The sequence below is a fragment of the Phaseolus vulgaris genome, chromosome 2 (genome assembly GCF_051622355.1).
Source record: "Phaseolus vulgaris cultivar YP4 chromosome 2, ASM5162235v1, whole genome shotgun sequence".
NCBI classification, from domain to species: domain Eukaryota; kingdom Viridiplantae; phylum Streptophyta; class Magnoliopsida; order Fabales; family Fabaceae; genus Phaseolus; species Phaseolus vulgaris.
Genome location: NC_143499.1, coordinates 25,791,418 through 25,812,334, shown reverse-complemented (window position 1 = coordinate 25,812,334; position 20,917 = coordinate 25,791,418). Strand labels below are relative to the sequence as shown.

General features: G+C 33.7%; 2 protein-coding genes across 3 annotated transcripts; one reads left to right on the top strand and one right to left on the bottom strand.

The window, feature by feature from the left end:
• The first annotated feature begins 2,103 nt into the window (after positions 1-2,103).
• LOC137811086 (upstream activation factor subunit UAF30) lies at positions 2,104-4,039 on the top strand. Its single transcript, XM_068612673.2, has 2 exons — positions 2,104-2,541; positions 3,695-4,039. The coding sequence occupies exons 1-2, from the start codon at positions 2,272-2,274 to the stop codon at positions 3,818-3,820; spliced, it is 396 nt and encodes a 131-aa protein (XP_068468774.1). The 5' UTR covers positions 2,104-2,271; the 3' UTR covers positions 3,821-4,039.
• A 972-nt stretch (positions 4,040-5,011) lies between these two features.
• On the bottom strand, positions 5,012-9,494 carry LOC137811085 (zinc knuckle (CCHC-type) family protein). Of its 2 annotated transcripts, none has more exons than XM_068612672.2 (7): positions 9,120-9,494; positions 8,983-9,045; positions 8,743-8,900; positions 8,527-8,637; positions 7,391-7,592; positions 6,416-6,530; positions 5,012-6,319 (listed from the first exon to the last, which is right to left on the bottom strand). In XM_068612672.2, the coding sequence occupies exons 1-7, from the start codon at positions 9,330-9,332 to the stop codon at positions 5,259-5,261; spliced, it is 1,923 nt and encodes a 640-aa protein (XP_068468773.1). In that variant the 5' UTR covers positions 9,333-9,494; the 3' UTR covers positions 5,012-5,258. The 2 variants fall into 2 exon arrangements, with proteins under 2 accessions (XP_068468773.1, XP_090154559.1); XM_090298433.1 differs by having other exon boundaries at positions 7,391-7,581; positions 9,120-9,421.
• Between the last annotated feature and the right edge of the window lie 11,423 nt (positions 9,495-20,917).

The window sequence follows — 20,917 nt, the reverse complement described above, 5'->3', positions numbered from 1 at the left end:
TCCGCTTGTACCAATAGTTCAAGAAGTGTAATAAAATATAGTAGAATAAAACCTCAACTTAACTAAAAAATGAAATAGGTCATTTATACATATTAAAGCTATAAGCTAAAAATTCATTAATCACCGTATTGACCATTTAAATATCAAAATTATATACATTATATATTTCTATCTAATTAATTAAGGGATTCCCTCCCTGCCCTTTATTTCCAATTAAATTTTATTATTTAATTTTTACAATTTATAAAATTTACCATTGAACTTTTATCAAATTTAATTTTTTTATCATATAATTTCCAAAATCATATTCTATCTTTTTGTTAAATAAATATCAATTTACCAATATTTTAATGATATAATAATAAAATAAGATGGGGTAGTAAAAATATAATATAACCAATAAATTAAATAAAAATGTTTCATATAGTATTCATTCAAAATGATGGTGTAAAACTTCCATAATCATAAATATTAAGTTATTTGTTTAATTTGTTTATATTCTACTATAATAAACTAGTTTGGAATATTAAGACATAGATTTACTTAATACATCTACTTTAAAAATCCTAACTATCCTATGTTTTTTAATATTGGTTGATATCAAATTAATAATTAAATAATTAATAAATCAATATATAGTTATATACAATTGTAAAATTGATAAAACTATCCAGAGAAATTAAAAGTTGATTATAAATGCAATATAAATAATTAATATAATTGTGAAAACATGTTGGGATGTTTTTAGACAGTTATAACATAATCCGCTTACCTTGGAAGTAATCAAATAAACATTTTTAGTGTAAGAAATACTTCTTTGAAAAATTATAATCAAATTATTTTAATACAATACATGTTAGTTTAACATTTTCAAATATTGTATTCTTAAAAAAATGGTTTTATAAAGTGAATAATTATTTATTATGTGAAAACAAATACTATAAATGTATATATTTTTTGTAATACTAGTTTGCTTCAAAACTACTCTAAATATTTAATCTAATTTCATCATGATTAATTATTTAATTTTTTTTTTACAATCTAATAATTATAAAAAAACGAAAAAAAATATTTTGTGGCCAACAAACCAAACTACAAATTATTGTTTTAATAAATTTTATTCTCAAATTGCTTAAATTTATGTATAGTTTGGTGTTGAGCAGAAATAAAGAAGATAGAAAGGTATACTTATATTATCAAACACATAAATGTCATAATATAGAAAAGTGATATTTTTTTTTAATTTTCAAATTTCATAGTAACAAGACTAAAATGATCTTAATTGGAAAGAGTGTTAAAGAATAAAAAAATATTATTGTAATTTTAATTGACGTCGATTCTTATATAAAAAAATAAATATCCATATTGTTCAACACAAAGAATTTTTTTAGCTTTCAAATTTCATAGAACGCATGTCAATATAATATTTTTTTTAACATGTTATCATAATTTTAATTAACATCAGTTTTCATAGATAAATAAAATAAATACATGAAACATAAAAAAGTTAAGAGTATAGTTTTTTTCATTTTCAAATTTCATAGTGGTAAAGCTAAAATAATTTAAGGCAAACAAACTCAACATAATAGAAAAAATCTTTTACTGTAATTTTGAAATGACGTATACTTTTTATACAGACAAAGTAGACGTGAGAGAGAAATAGATAGAAAAATTAAATATAATTTTTATATACAATAAATATTCTTAAAAACATACATTTTTTAGAAAAACAATTAATTAACATTTTGTTTAGCAAATGTTTTCGAATTAGCTTTATGAAGAGTATTGAAATTTTTTTATTGGGATCCTTTTAGTACCTCGTGTTAAAGCAAGTAAAAGAGCTTAAGACCTATTTATATATATATATATATATTTATATATATTCCCACATTACAATTTTCTTTTTATCATAAATGAAACAGATAAAAAGAAAACTTAAAAGCAATATTTGGGAGAGAAGAAAAAAACTCGTAAGCGGGAAACAAGGGAGAGAGAACTCAAAAATGAAAGTAACTAAAGCATTGTAATATTTCAGTTTAATACACAACGGTACGCATTGGCTTCCATACATAATGGAACACGTCATCATCTACGAGCTCTCTTAGATTATAACCCAATAAAAACCCGCCACGTCACTCCTAAATGCACGCACTCGTAACAATCGAAAAGTTCCGTGGGATCATCGAGGAGGAGGGAACCCAAAAGCCTAAACCCTCTAACTCACTCTCTAGGGTTTCGTAATTCCAGAGCAAGGGTTTTTGCAGAGCGAATATGGGACTAACTAGGGTTTTCGGTGCGACCGCCGGCAGGGCCTTCATGGCGGCGGCGGCGAAGAGCGCGGCCAAGGTAAAAGCTCCTCCATCCGACGGAGCTGGCACAAAATCCGCGGTGAAGAAAACGACTATGGTCAGAGCCAACACCGGCATTCAGAAGGCGGTTCCGGTCTCTTCCGAGCTGGGAAACTTCGTCGGCGCTTCTGAAGTGTCGCGAACTGTCGCGGTTAAGAAAGTGTGGGAGTACATCAAGCAGCAGAATCTTCAGGTCTTGTTTCCGTTCTCGATCAATGCTGCTATTTCTTTCCGCGATCTTAGTTTTTCAGCTCATTTTTAAATTCTCAGTAGAGACTATTTTCACTGTAGAGATTTTTGGGATGTAGAGATTAATTTAGTGCTTATCACGTGTTATAGTGAGTGTTGTTTATTTCGTTTGGTATAATAACTCTTGACTGTGTTTTGCTTGTTAAGTGAGATTACTAGCATTGTTGCATCAGTGAGGCTAGAATATTTTTTTGATCGGCCAGTGAGGCTAGAAATGTGTTGCCTTTTTGTCTTTTAGGGTTTAGTGTCGTGGCTCTGATGTGCTTTGTATTGCGTAAACCGTTGTTCTAGTTATTGGAACTGAATGGAATAGTCATTTTGGTCTCGGGTTTCATAAAGCCTTCGCTTTAGTTGCTGACTTTGAAAAAGTCTTTCATTTTAGTCCTTTTTAGCTTGATTTTTACAGCCCGTATTGCATCAAAAAGGATTTGCAAAGGGAAGGCGATTTGTACAGTGATGAACTAGAGTGAAAATTGTGTGAATTCAAGGAAGGACTAAAGTAAGACGCTTATAATGGCAGGGACCAAAATAGGGCCTTAATTGTTTGTATTAAGATGGTTTGTTATTATTTAGTGATAATTTGTTTTGGAAGGGGTATAGTTTATGATTATATATCAGCTGGTTTCTGGAGTTTCTGTCTGATCCTTATCTTTTGAGATAATACTTTTTTAGTTCAATTGTGAGTTACTAATGGCAATCCTAATCTTGTTGGCTTTTTTCCTTCGTTTATGCTGGCATCTTTCTGCTGTATGTTTTCCTTCATTTTTTGTATTTTTCTTCTTCTTTCTGTTATTAAATAACTGGAAGTTTTCAGGGTATTGTTTATAGGGTGTGTTTGGATTTCAGTTGGGAATCCCAAACTAACTTTCATCTTCCGTTGACAATTGTACAAACATGTATGATAATTTTCTTCACATACAGTTAAAAGCAAGATTATTCTTGAACTCTAGTTGAATTAAAAGTTACAGTGAGTTGTTTTGTTGTTAACTCCAGCAGCTGAAATCCAAACACACGCATAGAAGTAGGATAATTTATTTTGTGTCCTTTCAGTGTTGTCTGTCTTTACTATGCATGACGACGGAGCTTCTCTTATGCAGAATCCTTCAAATAAGAAGGAGGTCTTTTGTGATGCAAAGCTGAAGACCATTTTTGGTGGGAAGGATAAGGTTGGGTTCACAGAGATTGCTTCATTGCTGTCTAATCATTTTGTGAAATCAGGCTGATAATCATCTTTGAAGGTACACTTAGTGATGGGAACTTTTTCCAGTATATTAAATAGGTTATTTCGGTTTGGAATTACACGGTTTGTGACCAACCGGTAAGAAACATGGAAATTTGTGGTATCGGACTAGGGGGGTTTTGAAAGTGGTGTTATTTTGTCTACTGACTGCTTTCACATTGATAGTGTTTTAGTATATGTGCATGATCTTTCCTAGTCACATGTTATCAGCATTGTTATTTTAGAATCTTACATTCAGTTATTCGCTATCGACATCACATGATTTGTTATATATAACGAGGTTGCATTTGAATTAAGGATCTGAGTTTTCCAACAAACCAAAACCTAAAATTTTTAAAAATGACTAAGCAAGTACTTTTTTGCTTCAAAGATGATGACGTATGTTCACAACCAAACAAGCACATCATTGGACTGGCCAACAATTTGCATCACATGAATCCAAGGTGACTGATATTCACGAATTAACTGTGGATTCATGTTACCCATATAAATTACAGTGATTCAATTTTTGTTTTTTACTTTCGACATTTGTTTATCAGACATTGAAAACATAAATTATTAAAGGAAAAGGTACCGAATGTCAAATTCTATTTCTTTGTTGTATTTGGCTATTTTATTCATTTTGCACATTTTATCAAGCCTGCGAATTAACGGCTCAACGCCCTTTTTGTAACTTGGTTTTTGATAATTTTTTAATACAAAATTGTTAATTGTTTATGAAGGAGAAAAGTTTGTGAAAGGTTTATACTGTTGTATACTATAAGTCATAATTTAATACAATGAGATTGGATAAAATTAAATTAGTAACAGAAAATTGAAACTCAAAAAGACGAAATTATAATTTCACTTATGAAAAGTCCCAACGTTATCAGGGGTTTGAGCCGGGAAACATGGATTTTGTTTTAAAGTAATGAAAGGCAATGAAAAAAAAAATTACAATTACTATTCCTTAATCTCAAATAATTATATACAAAATGCTTTTAACTCATACAATAGTTATCTTAAAAAATCATACTAACACAAAATGCCATAAATTCACTTCACACTGATAATTCATTATATTAAACTCGTTACACATTTATATACTTGATGCCCTCACAACAAAATTGAATTGTTTTCTTTATCCTCTAAATTAAGTGTTTTTTACTTCAGAAGAGGAATCCAAAAAATTGAATGAGCAAAATAAAAGACTTCTTTTTTTAAAGAAGGAAATCAATAAAGGGAAGGCCAACTGTTAATCGAAAGTAATATAGGAAACACACAGTACAAGACTCACTGCCTCTTTAATACATAAAAAACTTTAATAGACATATGGGCGCAGTGAACAAGACGATGACACCGGTGTGACTATTTTGGCATCCATTACGAAGACCTGCTATGCCTGATCTAATCATTTGTGACAGTTGCAATGAGGTAGCTATTCATCGCTTGGAGTTCCTCCTTCTTGACTCGTGATGTTTCTCACGATGATCAGCATAATCGGATGAATAAGAACGCTCATATCTACCTGTTTTACTTCTATGATATCCATCGGCACTAGAATCCTTCAAAGAATACTGCTTTTTTCCATTCTGTTTATCCATATCATTCTCGGGATGTTTAGAACACTTAGGAGTATACCTTTGTTTGATTCTTCTATTTTGATCGTCTCTGTCCACATTAGAATCTTCAGGTGAATAAGAATGTACAGCTCCGCTGTTCTGATTTCCTTGGTAGCGATCAAAACCAAAAAAATTGTGATGTTTTTGCGAATCAGAATAGGTGGTTGATGAGTGCTTATGGCTGCTCCTTTTAAACTTGGATTGTCTTTGTTGATTAGAATCAGATGAATAAGAAATCACATCCCTGCTCATGTTATCAGCATGATCACATGCAGGACCAGAATCCTCATCCGAATATGAACGTCTTCTTTTGGTATCTTTCCTCTCATGCTTTGGTACATTCTTTCTACTTCGATCAGCCCTCTGACTGTCAGAATCTTCAGATGAATAAGGATGCCTTCTTCTGTCATCTTTACTTTTTTTGGTATCTTTCCTCTCATGCTTTTGTACATTCTTTCTACTTTGATCATCCCTCTGATTGTCGGAATCTTCAGATGAATAAGGATGCTTTCTTCTGCCATGTTTACTCCTACTGTGTCTAGGACGGTCAGAACCTTTAGACAAAAAGGAACGCTCATGTTTAGACTTACTTTGACAATTCCTGTAACTGTCAGAATCTTCGGACGAATGCAGACTCTTGTATCTGCTCCTTCTGTGACCTTCAGAGACTGAAGTTTCGGATGAACTAGACCTTGCATGACCTTGCATCTTTTTGTTTACCTTAACCTTTTTTTTCTTACGCCTCCTCTCTCCATCCTCAGATGATGCTTCACTATCTGAATTTATTTGTTGCTGCCTTTTGTGCTTGCTCCTTTTGGACTTCTTTGGTTTCTTAGAAAAGTTGGTTAATAACTCAGGTATACTATCCATACCAAGAAAACCTGAAAAATAGGTAATAATTATGATTGCTTTAGACGAAAATCCAAGACTTAAAGGCATCCACCAAATAAGTTCAAAAGTAAGCTGCTAGCAGATACCTCCATACTCATCAAATATGTCCTCGGCAACTATCTGCTGGTTGGGATCATCTGGTTTGAAACCTCCACGAGGAGGACTGATTCCCGGCCTCTGCTTGAGCTCCCATTTTAGGGGCTGCATCAGTTGCCAAACATAATAAAATATATGTCAACGTTATATAATCTTTTGGGAGATAAAAAGTAGTACACATCTTCAATCTTCAAGTTACAATTTGCACAACACATAAAAATGCATTTCCCAAAAGCAAATTGAGTGCAATAAAGGATGGTGGGAGGCATGCTAAAAAGACTGCAGAAAATCTAAAATTGTCCAGCTAATCTTGAGTTTTCAAATTCTTCCTGAAATCATATTTTTCTGCCCTTCATCTATAAGAGGGAGTTTTTCTCATTTCCATGTTCTAAATTAGCTTTTTCATACAGATATGCATGTTTGGTTTTGATTATTTCACATAATCTCTCACTAGAACATTTTCACTTTCATCTTTGATAAAAGTAAAACTAGCTAACCCAAATAGACTCATCAGAGATTGCAGATAGTCAACGATTGGTTGCAAGTGAATTTATGTTCCCGATGATCTTAACCTAATTAGAGATTGGCATTGAAATAAAGTAAGATAAGCAGAAATGACAATTTTGCACATGTAATTTTCAGCATATGCGACCAGTTTGTGATTAATTTTACCATGGCACAAGTTGTATTAATTTTATAAGATACATTGCAATTCAGTAGCTTCAAACAGTGAAATTGAATTGAAAAGACAAACGTATTATTTCTTTAATAAAAGAGTGAGGAAATAAAAGAATACACAAAGAACATCTACTTTCAAAATTGAAATTAATAAATTTGTCAACAAAAAATTATTAGAAAAATTTAACGAGACTAAACTCTACTGACACAAGTGTAAACCATTCACAAAGTTAGAGACTGAATTATAAAATCTTCAAAACAATGGTTCACTTAAATTAGCAACTGACCTCAGTAGGATCTGTGTGAGCAAGGATGGCATTCAAGGGATCGTCTCTTTTCAATCTGCTTTCCTCACTAGGCATTATAATATCCTTCAAGGGACATTCACGATCGCCACTTTGGTGACCGTAGTTCCCACATCTTAAACATTTTACATTGCGTACTTCAACTGCAAAAGGTTTCACCCTGGCAGGAACTCCTGTTTCCAGTCTAAAAACCATTCAGTTACTAAAAGCACAATTAAATAGGTTTACAAAAGTTTATGGGGTCTAACAGCACCAATTAAATGTGAAGAGTTTTATCAATCTGTCAATACCAACAAACTGATCTAGGATGCACTTGATATACTACATATTTCGGACACTTTCAACACATATATGGTGATTTAACATGTACCACACATCCATGATGTAACAACTACAGATGATTTTTTCCCTATACCCCCACAAGTAAGAAATGCTCAAGTGTACTTGTTTTAAACTGAGGTGTTAACATCCAAACTTCTCAAAATGAGGAAGAAAGAATAGTTTCCTCTAGTGAATCTGTCACTTCCGATAAGTTTAAACTTCAAACCTAAATGTTAGGTTCACTAAAGAATGGCGTATAGCAATGAGCAAATTTTTAAACCTTAATTTCATCAGCTTGTACTGAAAAAAATAAAAAATAAAAACCTTTGGAAAGACCAATACGGCTACTCTATCCTTTCAAGTTTCGACATTGGACAGAATATAGAATCCATCTTTTAGAGTCTAAATTGGTATTTACTTCATAATTATCCTTATTTCAACGTTAAAATGTTTTGAGTCATACTCAAGTTATCCAAGTGATTCCAATGATAAATAATTGAAGTTCCACTCTGAGAACTGTTTGACCTATTTATTTTAACCCATAACTGAGACAACAACAAAATAACCTGATCTCCACAAGCAGCAAAAAATCTAATTTCCTAGTCTAAGACTCAATTATACTTCTGATTCACAACAAACGAAGCAACCCAACCAAATTAAAATAAGCACATCACCGTATAGTGTTTGAACATTATAAAACACATTCATCTCAAAACAAGAGGTTTCAATCCTAGGAAGAGCACTGCATACGCAGGCCAGGCAATAATACAAACACAAAATAACAGCAATTGACATACCTTGGTGCATTTTTAAGAACTTCAAATTCTTCTTCTGTCGGAAGAGGCCGCCCAAAAACATCCTTGGGCCTCGGTTTTTTCTTCGCTTCATTCAAATCCGTACTCTGTGGTCTAGGAAGCAATAAACACGAGTATATTCAATCATACAATAGCTAAAACCCAGTGGCAGAATAATTCCATCACTATTGAACAAAAAGTAAGCGACGGAGGAGGTACATGGAAGAGGAAGGTCCATCACGAGCATCATCGTGTTGAGGTCCCTTGTTCATGTCCTCTTGTTTCTTCTCATCATTCATTTCCGCAGCTTTGGCGCTTTCGGCGTTGTAACCCGGAGGACGAACGTACATGAAACTAACAGCTTGCATGAGCTCCACCTACACAAAACCCTAATTTCAAATAACGAGTCACGAAGAAAATGAAATCATGGAACACGAAGAGAGAGAATGCGATGCGAACCTTTTCCTTCTCCTTCTTGGAGATAAGATTAGTTTGGCGAAAGAACTCCTGCTCCTGCGCGAACTGGAACCGGAAAGAGAGAGGAATTAATTGGAAGATGAATTGCTATGGAATGGCATGAATCGAAGAAAACTTACCTCGCGAGAAACCTCTTCGGTGCGGCGTTGGCGATTGGCGTGGGTTTGTTCGGCGATCCACTTGCGGCGTTGGTTGGGATAAGAGAGAGGATGCCATGGCTTCTGGTTGAGATAGGAGTGGCTCCAGGCAGTGCCGGATTTGGTCTTGTAGTCAACTTCTCCGTTCGCGATTCGCTTGCTCAACCTTATGCCTCCTCCTTCTTCCCCCTCCATCGCATCGACTCTTGATTCTTCTTCACCCTCTGTCTCTTGAGCACTGTTTATGTTTCACACTTCTTCAACAACAGAACAGAATGATGAATAAAAAATACTGTAAAACCTCTCGTCAATTTTTTAAATCCAGAAGGGTCAATGAATTAGATATTAAACTGTTTTTCAAGTAAATAGTTCAATATAACTTCATTTTACATTATTGAAAAATATGAGTATTTGATATAAAAAAAAATATTAATATTTTAATTAGTTTTATACTGAATTTTTTATTAAATAAAATAACACTTTTGTGATGTATTTTTTTCACATAAAAAAAATTATTAAAAAAACACAAAAATATGGAACTAGACCAAAACTGTGTTATAAAAGACGATACATAAGTAAATTATATTTATTAATAAAGAATTCTAAAAATAGACTACTAGATGATCTAGCCTGTTATACTAAAAGAAAAGATTCTCTATGAATAGATTATAAATTAGCCAGAGCATAAACCTGTTTTTCCCTTAGTAATTAAGACAAATATTTCATTGATTACGAAACATCCAATGAACATTAGTCCTAACAGTAAACACAACACAAACCAAAGTAGAATCACATTCTAGCCATACAAAACATTAGTAAGCCCCATCGTTTTAGCTTCCTCTATAGCATGTATAACCACATAAAATTCAGCAACTAGAGCCGTTTGAACTTCAACAAACGCAAAAATAAATTATCCCATACTCTCACGGAAAATACCTCCACATATTACAAAATCAGTATATCCCCTAGCAACCCCATCAATGCTAATTTTAACCCAGCCTGGTGAAAGAACTTTACCATTATGAATATTAATACAAAAAAACTTGATCACGTTGAAATCTAACATATCATTCTTCATTGAAGCTTTAGGCGATTTTTCCACTAGACAAGTTAAATCTTTAATAACCGAAATAGTCCTAGAAACTTCAATCTTATACTGAAAACGAGCATAATTCCTCATACGTCATATCATCCAAATAGAAAAAGTTATCACAACAAGTTTAATCAATTTAACCAAAAAACTATCATCACTCTTAATAAAAGAGAGAATAACATCCTTATTAGAGACATGAAAAGTAGGAAAAATCTGTCGAACCCAACTCCAAATACGCAAAACATTAGAACATTCAAAAAATAAATGCTGAATAGATTCCTCGTGTTTTTCACAAAGCGTACACAGAGACCAAATATGCAGACCTTTATTTTGAATATGTTGATCTCTAGGAAGCCGCCCATGAAAAACTTTACAAAGGACAAGAGTTTTGGAAGGCGAAAGATACGAAGACCAAATAAATTTACCCTCAACCACAGGAAACTCCTAGATCCAAGAAAATAGTCCTAGCCGATATAAGAGTGAAACAACCAGACTCATCTAGAATCCAATTAGGAGTATCCTGTTTCGCCCTAATCATGATATGACTAAAAAGATGACGCATTTGTGTTGGATATGAAGTCGGGACCAATTGGGTTGGGCTGACTAGACACCATGTTTAATGAGTGAGCTTAATCATTGTGTCCCCTTTATTATCTCTATTTAAAGAGATCATTGTGCTTGTAATTTTGTACGCAACAGAAAAAATGAAAACATATTAGTTGCCCGTGTGGATGTAGGTTGCAGTTGGCATCGAAACACGTTAAATCTTGTGTCATTTATTTTTCTACAGTTGATTCGTGATTGTGTAAGCTGCTTCCGCGTGCGTTTTTTTCCATCAAGTGGCATAAGAGCTTGGTTCGTTTACACACTAGAGATCCGATCAATAGAAATTAATCGACTTGAGACGTGAAAATAGCGGCTGCAACAGCGTCCCATATCTAGGGTTTCGCAGAGGCGACAACAACGTCCCAAAGTTAGGGTTTCGTAGGGGTGACAACGACATCCCAAAGTTAAGGTTTCGCAGGGGTGGCAACGACATCCCAAAGCTAAGGTTTCGCAGGGGCGACAACAATGTCCCAAAGCTAGGGTTTCGCAAGGGCGACAATGGTGTCCAAATGCTAGGGTTTTGCAGGGGCGACAACAAAATCCCAAAGCTAGGGTTGCATGTGTGTTCTACAGGTCTGCTGGTTTGAGACGACACAAAGTGCAGTGCGACGGTGGTGACCAACGACGATGGTGGTGCGAAGCGCGCTAGTGCGGTGCGAAGTGCGAACAACGGTGTCCTAGCAGTTGTTGGTGAGTGATTTTGGGAGGTGCAATTTTTGTGTTCTTGATTTAAAAAAAAAAAAAAAAAAGATTGCCAAGATCTGGAAATAATTGTATCGAGTATCTCGACTAGTCGTTTGAGATAACAAACGACGGGAAGTTCCGAATTGAAAAATTTGATGGTACAGATTTCAGTTATTAGAGACTTTGGAAAGGTAAGACTAGCGGACGACAGAAAACTTGATGTTACGGGAATAGGTGGAAAATGCAAATTGAGGACTTGCTAGTTCAGTTATTGAGCACATCAATAAAATGAATTCGATCTTAGCCAGACTTACGTCATTGGGCATTAAACACAATGATGAAGTTCAAGCTTTACTATTGATATCGTCATTACCTGACAGTTGGTCTGGAACGGCAACAGGTACCAGTTTAGCGGGACCTGATGGATTCACTTTTGAGAAGATTTGTGATCTCGTTCTTGGCGAGGACGTCAGAAGAAGGAGTTCTGAGGAATTATCTAGTGAATCGCTAAATGTCATCAGAGGTAAGAGAAATATCAGAGGTAGTGAGAGCAAGATCATAAGAAGGAGTTAGTCAAAGACTCAGGATTGCTCAAGAGTAACATGTTGGAACTGTAAAGAGGTGGGGCATTTCATGAATCAATGCCGAAATGATAAACAAGTCAACATTGCAGAAGACTTCACGAACGAGGACCTTTTAGTGTGTTGCGTGGATAGCAGTGGGGATTCATTGGTCATGGATTCTGGTGCTTCATTTCATGCTACCCAGAGCAGTGAAGCATTGCATAAATCTAGTTATTAGATACTTTGGAAAGTTAAGATTAGCGGACGACAAAACTGTTGATGTTACGGGCATGGGTGGAAAATGCAAATTGAGGATTTGCTAGTTCAGTTACTGAGCACATCAATAAAATGAATTCGATCTTAGCCAGACTTACGTCATGGGCATTAAGTTCGATGATGAAGTTCAAACTTTACTACTGATATCGTCATTACCTGACAGTTGGTCTGAAACGGTTACAACAGTTACCAGTTTAGCGGGACCCGATGGATTCACTTTTGAGAAGATTTGTGATCTCGTTCTTGGCGAGGACGTCAGAAGAAGGTGTTCTAGGGAATTATCTAGTGAATCGCTAAATGTCATCAGAGGTAAGAGAAATATCAGAGGTAGTAGGAGCAAGATCATAAGAAGGAGTTAGTCAAAGACTCAGGATTGCTCAAGAGTAACATGTTGGAACTGTAAAGAGGTGGGGCATTTCAGGAATCAATGCCGAAATGATAAACAAGTCAACATTGCAGAAGACTTCACGAACGAGGACCTTTTAGTGTGTTGCGTGGATAGCAGTGGGGATTCATTGGTCATGGATTCTGGTGCTTCATTTCATGCTACCCAGAGCAGTGAAGCATTGCATAAATCTAGTTATTAGAGACTTTGGAAAGTTAAGATTAGCGGACGACAGAACTGTTGATGTTACGGGCATGGGTGGAAAATGCAAATTGAGGATTTGCTAGTTCAGTTACTGAGCACATCAATAAAATGAATTCGATCTTAGCCAGACTTACGTCATGGGCATTAAGTTCGATGATGAAGTTCAAGCTTTACTACTGATATCGTCATTACCTGACAGTTGGTTTGGAACGGTTACAACAGTTACCAGTTTAGCGGGACCCGATGGATTCACTTTTGAGAAGATTCGTGATCTCGTTCTTGACAAGGACGTTAGAAGAAGGAGTTTTGAGGAATTATCTAGTGAATCGCTAAATGTCATCAGAGGTAAGAGAAATATCAGAGGTAATGGTAGCAAGATCATAAGAAGGAGTCAATCAAAGACTCAGGATTGCTCAAGTGTAACATGTTGGAACTGTAAAGAGGTGGGGCGTTTCAGGAATCAATGCTCAAATGATAAACAAGTCAATATTGCAGAAGACTTCGTGGACAAGGACCTTTTAGTCTGTTGCGTGGATAGCAGTGTGGATTCCTGGGTCATGGATTCTGGTGCTTCATTTCATGCTACCCATAGCAGTGAAGCACTGCATAATCTAGTTATTGAAGACTTTTGAAAGGTAAGACTAGCGGACGACATAACTCTTGAAGTTACGGGCATGGGCGACATAGTGTTGAAGACACTAGTTGGTTTCTGGACTTTGAGAGATGTCAAAGTTGTTTAAAGCTTGACGGAAAGTTTGATTTCTGTTAGGTAGTTGGACGAACAGGAACATGAAGTGAATTTCGGAAATCAACAGTGGAATATGAAGCTCAGACACTCCTCTTAAATGGTGTGTCGGTGTCTGATACTCGTATGACACCTGTAGGACACGTATTCGTGAAGTGTCCAATTCAAAAAGTATTTGTTAGATTTCTAACAATTCTAGTACGGTTCTAACACAATTTTAAAAGGGAAAATTACATTAATTTTCTCAAAATTCAAACTTTATTGTATAAATTGTTATTATGATTATAAAAATAAGAAAGAAATCATTGTGAACCAGTCATGAAAAACATCTTTCTGCTCCAAAAAATAATTTGGAACATACTTGTGCACATAAATCTTTATTGTCAATTTATATAATTCATAATTATATAATATATAGATTTGTGTCCCCGTGTCCTACATTTTAGAGATTTTACGTATCTCCGTATCCGTATTCATGTTGTATCAGTGTCTGTGTCAGTGTTTGTGCTACATATCATATCCTGTGGAAGAAAGAGAGATTCGTTATATATGGTCAGATTACCGTCTGAGGGAGTGACCATCCCAGTTTAGAAGATAAACAAAGTCGGTTCACAGAATCTTGTGGGCAAAAGAGGGTTGTCTTTACGAGAGAAACCTAGAGCCACAGGTCAGATTCATGACGAACAAGCATGGAAAGGATCAGGTAGACTAGTCAGAGGTACTTATGGCAGTGGGAGCACGGGTCGTGCTTCAGCTGAGGTTCCTAGACGATAGTGGGTTAGGAGAACCAGTATTCCAGCTGTTGAAACATCTCTAGAAAATTTTTTGTTGACTATGGAGTATGTTTGTTCTCAGGCTATTCCAGGATCCAGCAGTTCTTGTAAGTGGGAGCCGGTAGGAACAGAGAACGGGTCTGTGAACTCATGGGAGTTTTAACGAAGTCTTCAAAATGATTAAGAAGGCTGGTGGGAACTAATGGTGGAACATTGAGTTCCGTTGATAGATTACAGAAGTACATGTACACAGTTGAAGCATAGGTGAACATTGTTTCGTGGCTTCAAGTGGGAGATTGTTGGGTATGAAGCCATAACTAATTGGGTTGGGCTGACTAGACACCATGTTTAGTGAGTGAGCTTAATCATTGTGTCCATTTTATTATCTCTATTTAAAGAGATCATTGTGTTTGTAATTTTGTACACAACAGACCTCATAGTTGCCCGTGTGGATGTAGGTTGCAGTTGGCGACCGAACCACATTAAATCTTGTGTCGTTTATTTTTCTACAGTTGATTCGTGATTGTGTGTGTTGCTTCTGCGTGCGTTTTTTTCCATCAATCTGCTCTAAAAACAATGGAATATTTCAATCACCACTTGTCCAAAACTTGAGAGAGTATATCCAAAATGCTAACACCATCAGATAATCCTACAATATTCGCTAAAGAAGTAGTACCACACCATTTATCATTCCATAAATTAATTAAAGACCTTGTACCAAAAGTCTAAGAAGTATAATCAAGTATAGTACAATAAAACTGTTTAATTCCATGCCAAAAAAATGATGATCTATAAACCATTGAAAACTCGTATTTTGATTTAAGAACCTTGACTTTTACTTTTTTTTTTTTAAATGCATAACTAGGTAGGAAAATTACTCCTAAAAATTATATATTGTAATTAAAACATTTAAAAATAATAATATTGAAATTTATTTATTATTTATACGTACATATTTTAAGCATACTTCTTACAAATAAATAACTAAATATATTTTTTAAAATATTATCTAATTTGAACTATTTTATATTATATAAGAGAGAAATTAAGTATAATAAATAATAATCCTCTGCAGTTCGGCTTTTACTGTTTTTTGCATACCCTGGTATAAATTAGGTTTTGCATTTTCCACACCATAAATTTCAACCTGCACCTTCATCAGGGTGAAATGATAAAGTTGTCATTAATTTGTTTTTAAAATTATACACTTTAAAATATATTTTATCGATCTGTTTAACTTGAACAATATTTTTTGAATTCATAAATATCTTTTAAAATATGTAATTCAGTATTTTTTGTTTTGTATTAGGGAATATAAATATAATTTTTGTATTATGGGAATGTATGTTATAGAATATAAATTTTATATTTCAAAATGTATCTTCAAAATATAAAATAAAAAATATATTTTGAATTATATATATAGAATATAAATTTTGTAGTTTGAATTATGTATATTCTGAAATATAAAAATGTATAATTTATTGTATTTTGTAGTGTACTTTGTCCTTCAGGATTTACAATCTTAATTACAAAAATATTATTAATGTTTTGGAGTATAGTCCGATAATTTATTTTTAGAATAATAGATTTGGAATTTCAAAATTTACTGCAGCTTGAAAGTACTGTGGGTGTAGAATGTAATATTCTGTAAATGACCGTTTATTCCTGCACCTCCACATGTTCTTATTTTACCTTCATAAATTTTTTACTTTTTTAAAAATATCTCCGGTAATATTTTGGATTATATAATCGAGAAGTTTTATTTCAAATTCGTAATTACTTTCTGAACTACATAATCTGGAAACCTTTTTTTCATATACATAATTAGTTTTTGGATTACATAATCTGGAAGTTTTTTTTAACTTTTGGATTATGTAATTCGAAAGTCTTTTTTTAAATGCGTATCCATATTACATAATACCGAAGCTACTTTATGAGGGTGGCACAATAAAGATAAAAAGATATTTTCACGTTTTGTATGGGATGACAGAAGAAGATATGAAGATGAAGAAAGAAACAGTCCCTATAAATTAATGGACACGCAAGGTGGCAATTGGGTTTGGGTCCAATGGGCCGGTATACAAATGGAAGGACACTTTATATTCACCCATAGTTTTGTGGCTGTTTCTTTCTGCATCCCTAGGTTTTTCTTTCTGCACCCCCACAATATTATACAAAGACAAAAATAACCCTGTTATTTTTTAGAAACCCCAAAATGCACCCACACTACTCTTGCTTCTTCCTTTGCCCACAGACTGCTGCACACAAGAATTCCATTTCTCTCTTAGCGGTGTTGCTCCATCTCTTAGTACAAGAAGGTGTTTCTTTTGGTGGTAGTCGGTAGTGTCTCGAATTATCATTTTTGCAATTTATATTTAGTATTCCAGACAATGCAGTTTGGTAATTTTACGGTATTAGGATCCACATTTGTATTTTCACATTCCAGATTTGGAAATCCATAAATCTTCTGGATTGGGGAATCTGTAAATCTTCCAGATTGGAAAATCCATAAATCTTCCAGATCCATCAATTCATAATAGAAATTAGGCTTCCAGATTCAACAATTTGGAAATCAACAATTTATTAACAATTTGCTTCCAGAACACCTCCTCATCCAGAAAATAACATGATTTACTTTTGAATTGATGAATCTATAGCACACTCCACCACGGTGCCCTTTTCCAAATAAAAGGTTAAGGCCAGTTTTGAGATGTTCAAAATTTTGGAGGTGCAGGAAGAAAAAAGTGGGAGTGCAAGAAGAAGAAGCCTAGTTTTGTTTTGCATCTTTATGGATGTTTGAAATGTCTAAATTGTTAATGAATAAGATTTTTTTATTGTACAATTTAAAAAATATAGTTTGGATTTTACAGTATCAAATATACCTAATAATTTTCTCATGCATCTCCATGGAAAATTTTAAATTGTCCATGGGTCATATTTTAAGATTTTACAATTTGAATTACAAAATCCAAAATATTTCTAGATTCGAAAATGTATTAATTGTAAAATCTATAATACATATTTTTATGGATTCGAAAATATATTTAAGATTGTATAATTCAATGATATATTTTCAGATTCTCAAATGCTTCTAGACTTAAAAATTACACAGTCCATAATGCATTCGTGGTAAATGCATTGTTTAATCCATGTATTTTCGAATTATATAATTGGAAAACTATGAATTTTACAATTTAAAATATATTTTGGGATCTTAAATACATTTAATTTTGAATTCTAAGTTTATTCTAAAATGTATTTCCAAATTACGTAATGTAGAATGTATTTTTTATTGTATAATCTAAAATATTTCCGATCTAGTTCGGACTTTTTCCACAGCTTTGGCAGTATAGGGGGTGCTGAAAGAAAGAGCAATAGTGGACTTGGGCTGATTAGTTTACTGATCCAGTGTTATTTCTTAAGAAATATGCTAGTATGCTGTAAAAAAATGCTACTGTTTTCATTACTTTTAATCATGCTAATTTTCATTTTCCTACGCTTTGTATTCATTCAATTATTACTTAGAAAATGAGATGAGGCATTGATGAAAACAAAGAGATAACTAGGTGGATGATGTTTAAGTTTAGAAAATCCATATGGTCATTAATATGTTTGATATTAATTTAGTCATTAAAGTTTTGAGTGTTCTTCAAAATATGTATTTACTGTAAGATGAGATGGTAAAAGATGAAGGAAAACATTTGTTGTAGATTATTTGAGAACTGGGTAAAGAGATTATTTACAGTGAATACTAAACTAATTCATAACTAGTTTTATTATATTGTGTAACTGACATGACAATTAATTAGCCAACCAAAAGAGCACTTGGATTTGTCTGCATATAATTGATTTTTGTCGAGGATGAAGAATAATGTCTTAGGGGAGTGACATTTGAAAGTTGAAACCTTGCTGGATTTATGCTATCCATTTAGAGGAAAACAAATAGAAACATGTAATCTGTTATTCGTCATTTTATTCTTAGTTAAGGTAGCACTTTTGTGGAGCCTAATTGTCCTACGTCTCTGTTCAGTTTGCCTTCAGTGTAATTTCATTGTAATTTTTCTACAGATAAGATTCGAATTCAATGCATATAGACCTTTTACTTTATATGTCATAAGTGCATGCATATAAATTTATGGTTTATCTCATATTATACCCAAACACATCTCTGCTCAGATGTCAATTTCCTTAACTTTCGGTTTTGTTTTTGAATATCTGCAATTTGCTGTAAACATAAATGGAATCACTCAATTGACTCCTCAAAATGCAGCCCTTTTGAGGTCCCACTCACATGTAAATGTTTGAAATGCATTAAATTGTTTCTCATTGAATTGCTGCAATTTGTAAAGATTGCAGACTCTGGTGGCATCTGGTTCCTAAGCTAACTATCGAATCTTTGTTCTTACTTTTTTGACCAATTTCTTGCTCAGTCTCACGATTAACTGAATGCTAGATTGCTACTTAACATCTCTTGATGATATCATGATTCTTCTATGGATAAAAGTTACATTCCTCAAATTTTGTTTATTCCTTGTAGCTATAACTTCTTGAAACTTTCGGTTATGGTTACCAACACTTTGGATATGTGCAATGTCCTGTAAGGCTTTAAGCATAGCATCACTCACATTGACTTCTCTATCTCAGCTTGAAGCCTTTCTGAGGTCCCACTCACACGTAAAATTGTTGAATTGGACATGTTCTAATTGGACTTCAGCAAATTGGAAAGATTGCAGAACTTTGATGGTACCTGGTACCTAAGCCAAACTTCGAATCTTATTTCATTTTTGACCAATTCTTGTTCAGTATCATGGTTTACTGAATGCAAGTTAAATGTCATCTCTTGACGATATCATGATTCTTCCGTGAATAAGTTTCATTCCTCAATTTTGTTTATTCTTTGTAGGTAATTTAGTTACAATGTAGGAAAACAAATAGCATATTCTTCACTCATCATCTCATCTTCCAAGAACTGTAAAACTCTTCCGTTGTTTGGATAATAATTAAACAGTGGACTATGTTCAAAATAATGATATGTTTTAAAACACATGTTGTACCCTGAAACTTTAAGTATACTGATTTTCCTTTGATACACATGCTGCATATGGGCATGCTTTTACACAAAGTACGAAAGGCATGTAATGAGTGAGTCTTGGAAGTATCTATACATATCAACACAATAATGGAAAAGAAAAGGTAAATTTGGCGTAACATCTAACTAACAGGAAAATGAGTGTGATTTACCTAGGTATATAGCTTCCATTATATACTCATGCGCTTTCTTTTTGGAGTTAGTGTTGGAGAAGGGAGATTTCTTGCATCTGTTCAAGAACAGGTGCTTGACAATTACACATAATGCCTGCATTAAGGGGCTTGGTTGGTGATCAGAATATGCGTAGGTATGATTGGAACCTTTCACTTCTATTGATTGAGTTAGGTGGAGACCAAATTGGACCACAAAATTATAAGACTTCACAGATGTTTTTTGCTATTTCTATTGCTAGACTTGTATTAATATATATATCTTTTTGGGTTGTGGATGGCATATAATAATGAATCCTTTTTTGCTTCTGGACGTAAGCACAGGGATAACATTTTCTATGCCTCAAAATATTCACTTTCTTAACTTTGTTGATTTATTAAACCATCATGGAAAGCCTGACTTTGATAACTTAGGTTATAGCTATGCGTGCAGTACCTTTTTGTTGTTTATGACTAAATACCTAACACTTGGTGGAAATGAGCAACGTCAAGTGTGATAAAATAATTATGTTCAAGTTTTATGGACTCGATCTTAACTTACTTTTGTCTAATAATGATCCACTTCTGCTTCTCCCTATCTCACACTCAGATTAACTCTAGGATAACCTTCTCCAAATTTATCTGCTAATTCACATTGTTTGCCTCTATTCTTAAAGTGCGACTTACATATTTGTTAGGCAATATCATTTGATGTCTATTGGTTTTAAAACATTCTACTTGTTTTAGATGTTACTGTTTGTAAGCAAAATTATAAACAGTTGTTTTCTATGTCCAACCTCAAAGTGATTAGAGTGGATGATGCACTATGCAGAAGTAGACTCACGGATCTTAGGTATACCTTTTTATATAGATGAAGTATATCAACCTGATTTCAATGGTCTTCTTGGTACTCACTAGTCTTAACACTGCCATCCATCCACTTTCAATTATTTTATCAAGCTGATTTTGATGTCCATTAAGTAGGCTTAATCTTGATTATATATCATTTGCTTTTCAATTATGCCATCATTTATTCATCATTGGATGATGAATAACACTTGGTTAGTTGGTTGGTTGGATCAATTTTAATGGTATGCTAATTCTTCTAAGCATTCTAATCCACCATACTCCTTAATCACGAGTGAAAAATTCAACAAAAACTCTGATAATTTCCACTAAAGTAGAAAAAAAGAGTGAATAAATAGTGTGT